Source organism: Aphanomyces astaci (genome assembly GCF_000520075.1).
Source record: "Aphanomyces astaci strain APO3 unplaced genomic scaffold supercont1.305, whole genome shotgun sequence".
NCBI classification, from domain to species: domain Eukaryota; phylum Oomycota; class Saprolegniomycetes; order Saprolegniales; family Verrucalvaceae; genus Aphanomyces; species Aphanomyces astaci.
The window spans coordinates 5530-13993 of NW_009798568.1; the positions used below are offsets into that span (position 1 = coordinate 5530).

Sequence of the window (8464 nt, forward strand, 5' to 3'; positions counted from 1 at the left end):
ACAGTAGGCCGCCATTCGTCGTGCGATTGTAGCCATTGTCGTGCGGTTGAAAGATGTGCATTGTTGGCGCATTTTCATTGGACGAAATGATTAGACTTAAAATAGACCAGAAAAAGTAATTCGTAGTAAGAGACCTCAGTTTGCAATTTAATTCGGCCTCCGCAAGAGGTTCCCGTCCGGATAACGACGGGAGCGAAAACACTGATATTGTCCTTTTACCCAATATTTGGACATTTGTGCTGATTCGCCAAATCTATCGATTCATTGTACTGACTTTTCTATGTAAAGGTCGTCCAGTATCACTCTACTTCCAATCACACAAACTTATTCGATATTGACTTATTCGAAGAGTGGATTTGATTGGCTAGTTGATTCATGTCTTGTGTTTTGACTGGTCGATCGATTCTCTGGCGATTTGGTACTTCTATTCTATTGAGCATTACACACCAATTTCAAATCGAATGAACAATATCGACTTATCTTAGTGGAACACAGTATGCGTATTGGAATAGCCAAGCTGCTAGTTCTTACTACGTTGTATTCGTTTAGCTTACCACCAATGTATCGACTGCACGGATCTCATTGGAGCCGTTTTGCACGTCAATTCATTGTGGAAAACGAAGGTACACCACCCGGACTTACGGAAGTACAACAATCGAACCAGGTTGAGAACCGGCTCGTCCTACCACGCGCAATAGCCAAGTTGCAAAGAGAGCTACGAAGTACTACGTAAACATGCCACTGCGCTAGTGTGCTGGTAGGAACTAGGAATGGCGCTTCACGGATGAAATATCACTTACCTCGAAACAAATGAAATGTATACACAACAACGTTCCCCACGAAGAGCCTAACACCTCGGAACCCTGGCAATCTGCAACCTATAGCACATAAGTTAGGTCTAAGTGCAGTCTTCATTTTCAGGGGTGTGGTGCATCACCAGTGCTCGCGGATTTCGGTAAAGTATTGATCGCCCAACGCATTCCTGTTGAGTGCAAGAATGTCGTTGAAAAGTGCGTATAAGGCATATAGGTATAGTATGTTGTACCTTCGGGTTTGGTTCAGATAATTAAATTAGTGTTGCACTGACTATCACACCTTTGAGTAGACCAGCAAAGGTATAGTTGGACCATTCAGTTTTTGACCGAATGTGTGATCTTGATTAAAACATGCTAGATTATATTGACCTCAATCTTCATCTTGATTTAACTATGCAAGATTATCTTGACCTCGGTTTTCGTCTTGATTAAACTATGTGACATTATTGACAGACAGCTAATCTCATGGGGAAATCCTACCAGTATAAACTGTATATTTGGTGTATCATACTGTTGGGCGTTTACGTAACTACTACTGTAGTACTACGTAGTATATTTTATTGTGTATATTCTGGATGCATCTTATAGAATATATTGTGTATATTCTATAAGATGCATCCATTCATAAGTTAGTGTATGTATTAAAGTAGTAGTAATGGAGGTTAGAATGCTGGAGGCTGCGGGAAATGACGAACATAGCCATCCTTGGCGACATAAGCGAGGATCAACGTATGAATAGACGAAGGAATTGAATTTTGGTGCAAGGCGAGTTGTATTCGATTCCGCTGTTCAAAACGTATACGTATGGCCTTCAAATTTTGCCCGCCAGTTACGATGCTTTTTGGAAAAGTATCCACTACATTCCATGAGAATAGCGTTACGTTTTTTAATATAAAATAAGTATGTCATAATTTAAGATAATATAGCATCAAGTTAACGTAAGTTAACATCAATGTTTGTCATAATTTATGACAATGTTAACTATCGAGAAAGTACATGACTTTGTCGTTGAATTACTCAGCAACGGTTTGCCTGGGCGTGATACATTTAATATGAAAACTGAAGAGATGGCTGCGGGCTATATAACCAGACGTGATGTGTGGTGATTGCACTTATTTAGCATGCGTGAAGTGACCTCAAACATGCCAAAAAACTGAAATATAGCTTACTTTGGGTGTGATTATATCTCGCAATAAGCATCGTAACACCGTCCATGCCGCTTTATTAAAAAATATCATTGCTGCTGTACAGGCTACCATGTTCTTGCGTTGATCAGTGATCTCTGAGCCACAAAGCAGCACATTAAAGACTCATTTTGGCGAAAACTTCAAATATAGCGTGAAAGATGTGACAAACAATTATTGTCATCTTGAGCTATAATTTATAGCATACATTGATATGTTAGGTTATAATTTTCTAACATTTAAATGTCATATATTTAATAACTTATTCAACCGTTTTCTGTGCAGCCAAGCAACTCACCGCAATGAATTGAGGACGATGCCAATCCTTCAAAATGGCAATTAAAAGCAGTGCACATCGCTTTATTCCTCAGGCTCAACTCGATTTGATTCTAGCGTGTTGTGTGGTGATGATGAACAACGTACTGCCATATCGTTTGAGGATTGTAAAGTTGATCATTTCCCGCAGCCTCCTGGCAAGACACAGCCCCATGCGTCCGTGACCACGAGTTTTTGGCAAACGGCGGCTGCTGGCGCAATACACTGCGCCAGCAGCGGCTCGTTATACGAGCTCAAGGTTGGCAAACACTGGGCGACAGCGACGGCTCCAGCCTGAGGGCATTGGACGCCGCGGGGCACATCGCCACTACCGCTGCAAATGGGGCCAGAAATGCAGTAAGTGGCGTCTCGCTCCACACTCACTCGGTCGCAAAAGACAATGTCTTCGGGGGAAGAACTCGAAGTGCTGGAATTGCTAGTGCCATTGCCAGTGTAATTGCCTGGAACGTACAGCGGCTCGTGATACGAGATCGCGGTTGTGCTCGGATATGGCGTCGTCGTAGCCATTGTGCTCGTTGGAGTGAACGTTGTGGTACTGGAAATACTGGTCGTGGTCTCGGGACTCGCGGTGCTGGTGGTCGGGTCCACGGTTGTGGGGGTGTTCGTAGGGGCTACAGTCGTCGTAGTGGGGGAAATGGTAGTGGTGGCCGGAGCTGCCGTGGTAGTACTGGGGAACATTGTAGTGGTAGCCATTGTCGCAGTTGTAGTCGTGGGGGGAATAGTTGTGGTACCCGGAGCGACAGATGTAGTCGTGGGGTAAATGGTGGTAGCCGGGGTCGCAGTTGTGGAAGCCGGAGCTACTGTTGTCGTGGAGGGGGAAGTGGTGGTGGTAGCCGGGTTCGAAGTTGTAGTCGTGGGGGGATTGGTAGTGGTAGCCGAAGCTGCCGGGGTTGTTGTGGGACTCATGCTGGTGGTAGTCGGACCTGCAGATGTAGATATGGGCGAAATTGTGGAGGTAGCCCGGGCTGCAGGTGTAGTAGTTGGAGCTACAGTCGTCGTACCCGGGGCTGAGGTAGTGGTCAGAACGGACCAGGATGTTGTCGTCGGAGTAGAAGTTGTAGTACTGGGTGAGGTGGTTGTCGTTGCCGGCGCCGCAGATGTAGTACTAGGAGTCGCGGTTGAGGTAACCGGAGGAGCTGTAGTCGACGGAGCCTTAGTTGTCGTTGTTGGAGTTTGGGTGGTGAACGGGCTGGCTGTCGTCGTGCTTGTGGAGAACGTTGTGGTCGGATACGCTGTAGTCGTGCGGGGGAAAGCGGTGGTAGTGTCGGGACGAATGGTAAGCGTTGGAACTCCGGTGCGCTCCACGAATTGCACGTCGCTGGCTGGGAAATCGTCTTGAAACGCCGCGGACATGGTCGAGGCGATCGCGCCAACGAGGATCATGATCATGGATTGGTAGACCATGTTGCCAATGGTGGTTTGGGTCGCTGGTGGCGATTTGGATTGTGAGTACTTCTGTGGCACCCAGAACTCAATCCAACATCTATGCAAAGTCCCGAGCGCGTCCTGTCGACAAACGCTGACCTGTCTCTGGATACGTGTTAGTTGGTCCTGTCACTGAATTAGTTCTTGTTCGTCCTGTCACTGCATTATACTCCGATAGCTCGAAGAATTCACCTAAATACGCAAGGTGAGGGATACCTTCTAGGTGACCATAAGCTCCGATACTAAAAACACAACAAATGCCGAAGTGATAACGTTGTGGCAGTTGTTCAAGTCTGGCGAAATGATTGGGGTCTGCTTGGAGCTGTCGGAGTTTGGGCGTTGGTCCGAGGCGCCCAAGAAGCCACGTGGTCTGATCAATACTAGTAGACGAATGCCTTGGATATTGTTTGTGTACAACATGTGGTAACAAATACAATTGTATTGTGCTGCTTCACAAGTGATAGCGCTCAAGGACTACAGTTCTAGACGGACGGAGTGCCTCATTGTGTCGCCATGTGGGTGACCTATCGTAATGTGATGCAGGAGGCATTCCAGTGAAGCTCGATCGTTCCCTGCCTTGCCTTTCAAGGTCGGAGTGAGTTTGATTGTCCCTCCGTTTATTGAGCTGTTAACTGCAGTTTGTACGCAGTCCGTCCATGCAAGTGTATGTATTAAAGCCATGGAGATTAGAACGCAGGCAAGACACAGCCCCATGCGTCCGTGACCACGAGTTTTTGGCAAACGGCGGCTGCTGGCGCAATACACTGTCCCAACGTGGCGTTGTACGAGCTCAAGGTCGGCAAACACTGGGCGACAGCGACGGCTCCAGCCTGAGGGCATTGGACGCCGCGGGGCACATCGCCACTACCGCTGCAAATGGGGCCAGAAATGCAGTAAGTGGCGTCTCGCTCCACACTCACTCGGTCGCAAAAGACAATGTCTTCGGGGGAAGAACTCGAAGTGCTGGAATTGCTAGTGCCATTGCCAGTGTAATTGCCTGGAACGTACAGCGGCTCGTGATACGAGATCGCGGTTGTGCTCGGATATGGCGTCGTCGTAGCCATTGTGCTCGTTGGAGTGAACGTTGTGGTACTGGAAATACTGGTCGTGGTCTCGGGACTCGCGGTGCTGGTGGTCGGGTCCACGGTTGTGGGGGTGTTCGTAGGGGCTACAGTCGTCGTAGTGGGGGAAATGGTAGTGGTGGCCGGAGCTGCCGTGGTAGTACTGGGGAACATTGTAGTGGTAGCCATTGTCGCAGTTGTAGTCGTGGGGGGAATAGTTGTGGTACCCGGAGCGACAGATGTAGTCGTGGGGTAAATGGTGGTAGCCGGGGTCGCAGTTGTGGAAGCCGGAGCTACTGTTGTCGTGGAGGGGGAAGTGGTGGTGGTAGCCGGGTTCGAAGTCGTCGTAGTGGGGGAAGTGGTAGCCGAAGCTGCCGAGGTTGCTATGGGACTCATGCTTGTGGTAGTCGGAGCTGCAGATGTAGATATGGGCGAAATGGTGGTGGTAGCCAGGGCTGCAGGTGCAGTAGTTGGAGCTACAGTCGTCGTACCCGGGGCTGAGGTAGTGGTCAGAACGGACCAGGATGTTGTCGTCGGAGTAGAAGTTGTAGTACTGGGTGAGGTGGTTGTCGTTGCCGGCGCCGCAGATGTAGTACTAGGAGTCGCGGTTGAGGTAACCGGAGGAGCTGTAGTCGACGGAGCCTTAGTTGTCGTTGTTGGAGTTTGGGTGGTGAACGGGCTGGCTGTCGTCGTGCTTGTGGAGAACGTTGTGGTCGGATACGCTGTAGTCGTGCGGGGGAAAGCGGTGGTAGTGTCGGGACGAATGGTAAGCGTTGGAACTCCGGTGCGCTCCACGAATTGCACGTCGCTGGCTGGGAAATCGTCTTGAAACGCCGCGGACATGGTCGAGGCGATCGCGCCAACGAGGATCATGATCATGGATTGGTAGACCATGTTGCCAATGGTGGTTTGGGTCGCTGGTGGCGATTTGGATTGTGAGTACTTCTGTGGCACCCAGAACTCAATCCAACATCTATGCAAAGTCCCGAGCGCGTCCTGTCGACAAACGCTGACCTGTCTCTGGATACGTGTTAGTTGGTCCTGTCACTGAATTAGTTCTTGTTCGTCCTGTCACTGCATTATACTCCGATAGCTCGAAGAATTCACCTAAATACGCAAGGTGAGGGATACCTTCTAGGTGACCATAAGCTCCGATACTAAAAACACAACAAATGCCGAAGTGATAACGTTGTGGCAGTTGTTCAAGTCTGGCGAAATGATTGGGGTCTGCTTGGAGCTGTCGGAGTTTGGGCGTTGGTCCGAGGCGCCCAAGAAGCCACGTGGTCTGATCAATACTAGTAGACGAATGCCTTGGATATTGTTTGTGTACAACATGTGGTAACAAATACAATTGTATTGTGCTGCTTCACAAGTGATAGCGCTCAAGGACTACAGTTCTAGACGGACGGAGTGCCTGATGATTATTGTGGAGCCATGTCCTATCGTAATGTGATGCAGGAGGCATTCCAGTGCAGCTCGATCGTTCCCTGTCTGACCTTTTAAGGTCGGAGTGAGTTTGATTGTCCCTGCATTTATTGAACTGTTAACTACAGATTGTACCCAATCATTGATACCCCGGCAATTTACGACCACCCCAAGACTGGTAGAACCACCTATATACACTACTACGACTCACACACGCCAAAAGGATACGCATTCACGCTTGAGCAGCGTGGATCTATCGTGGCCTTTCGCAAGGCCAAACTCAGCATTCGCCGGATTGCCGACGAGCTTGGTGTGTCCAAAGGAGCTGTTTGCAGCTACCTAAGGTCGCCTGAGACTTATGGGACTCCCATTCGTGCTGGACGACCTGCCAAATACGATGCCAGGGACAAAAGACGCGTCCTTCGTCTTGCATCTGAAGGACGATCCAGCTCAAGTAGGATTAAACATGACCTAAATCTTACTTTTTCGACTCGTACGGTTCGTCGAATCTTGTCCAAGGCACCGCACCTCAAGTACAAGAAACGCAAAGCAACCTGTAACGGTAGATTGTCGTCTTAAACTACTAACTACGAAAATGTATACTATACTAAACTACATGAAGTAAATGATTTTTTTCTCTGCCCGCTAATGGTGCGACAATCTTTAGCTTGTTCGACAGTCTTGCCATCGTTCTTATTAACGATGCGACAAGCTGTATTCTTGGTCGGCAACCTTGCCATCACTACATTCTCCCCCGGTTGTCGACTTGGCAGCTTGGATTCTTGTACACAGGTCTTTAAGCAATCGTTTGAAATGGGAGACATGCTTGATGCTGCGCTCAAGCTCCCAAGTTGCTTCGTGCTCGGGCAAACCATGCCATTTGACCAAGTACTCTTTCTTGCGGTTGAACTGCCGTTGCTTCAACAGCGCTTCAACAATGTGCAGTTCATTCCCCGCATCATCGAGAAGGATAGGAGTTGCTTTGGGTATTGGTCTTCCTTGAAATCGTTCTGGGTTTTGGACATGATGCTTCAAGCGATCCACATTGAAGACATCGTGAAGCCTGCTCATGCTTCGTGGCAGCTTCAACCGCATCGCATTGGCGTTCACAACTTCTTGTATCTTGAACGGCCCAATGAATGGTGGCACGAGCTTCGCCTTTTCATTCTTGTTCTTGACTTGAGCATGCTTCAACAGTATGTTTTGCGTCGCCAGCATAACATAATCGCCTTCCTTGAACTCTACCAACGATCGCTTCTTGTCGTAGTAGTTCTTCTGTCGGGCTTGTGCTTTCTCGAGGTTGTCAAGTGCCATGCGCACGAGTTCCTTGCGGTGTTCCGCGAAGTTCTTTGCATACTCGTTTAGTGCGTCGATCTCGTTCAGCGCTGGGTTACGTAATTTTCGTCCCGTATCCACTTCAAATGGCGTTAACCCGTTGACGCTTGAACTATGCTTTGATGTGCATATTCGATGGTTCCAAGATGTTCTGACCAGTCGTGACCCATGTATGAGACTTGACATCTCAAAGCGTCTTCGAGGGTCCGATTTTGTCGTTCGGTGACTCTATCACTTTGCGCTCGACCCGCCGTCGTCATGCTATGCTTGACGCCCATGATCTTCATCAACGCTTGCCAAAATTCACTCGTGAACTTGGAATCTCGGTCGCTGATGACAACTGCTGGCAAACCATGGTATCGCACGACTGCATCGAAGAACTCCTTCGCTGCTTGGAGAGCATCGATATTCGACGTTGTCGCACAGTATGCTGGACGCTTCGATGTTTTGTCAACGTACGTAATGATGGCATCCTTTCCGTTCGAGACCGGTAAACCAGTAATCCAGTCCATCGAAACGGTGTGCCAACATTCTTTAGGCGATTCGATCGGAATCATTCTTCCATTCGCCTTGGCGCTGCTTGACTTGTATCGCGCACAAGTTTCACACGCCGCAACATAGAGCTTCACGTCTTCTTCAAGACCGCTCCAATAGTACCATTGCGCAATGTGCAATTGCGTTCGCCGTACGCCGGGATGAGCCGTGGTGCTTGTGTCATGACTCTGCGAAATAATTTCGCCCTTGAGGTAGTCGTCGTTTGGAACGCACAACTTCCACACTTGATCCTTCGACTTCACGAAGAAGAGTCCATCCTTCTTCTCGAACTTGTCTGCGTTCTCGAACTCCTTCGTCTTGGCGTATGCTCGCACAAAGCGTTGCTTCA

General features: G+C 48.7%; 2 protein-coding genes across 2 annotated transcripts; both read right to left on the bottom strand.

Moving 5' to 3' along the window:
• Nucleotides 1-2452: 2452 nt before the first annotated feature.
• Nucleotides 2453-3739, bottom strand: H257_19000 (hypothetical protein; the record flags this gene model as incomplete). The annotated part of the gene is made up of 4 exons (XM_009848157.1): nucleotides 2453-3002; nucleotides 3067-3258; nucleotides 3337-3440; nucleotides 3464-3739. The coding sequence occupies 4 exons, from the start codon at nucleotides 3737-3739 to the stop codon at nucleotides 2453-2455; spliced, it is 1122 nt and encodes a 373-aa protein (XP_009846459.1).
• Nucleotides 3740-4446: 707 nt separating this feature from the next.
• On the bottom strand, nucleotides 4447-5715 carry H257_19001 (hypothetical protein; the record flags this gene model as incomplete). The annotated part of the gene is made up of 3 exons (XM_009848158.1): nucleotides 4447-4984; nucleotides 5049-5416; nucleotides 5440-5715. The coding sequence occupies 3 exons, from the start codon at nucleotides 5713-5715 to the stop codon at nucleotides 4447-4449; spliced, it is 1182 nt and encodes a 393-aa protein (XP_009846460.1).
• Between the last annotated feature and the right edge of the window lie 2749 nt (nucleotides 5716-8464).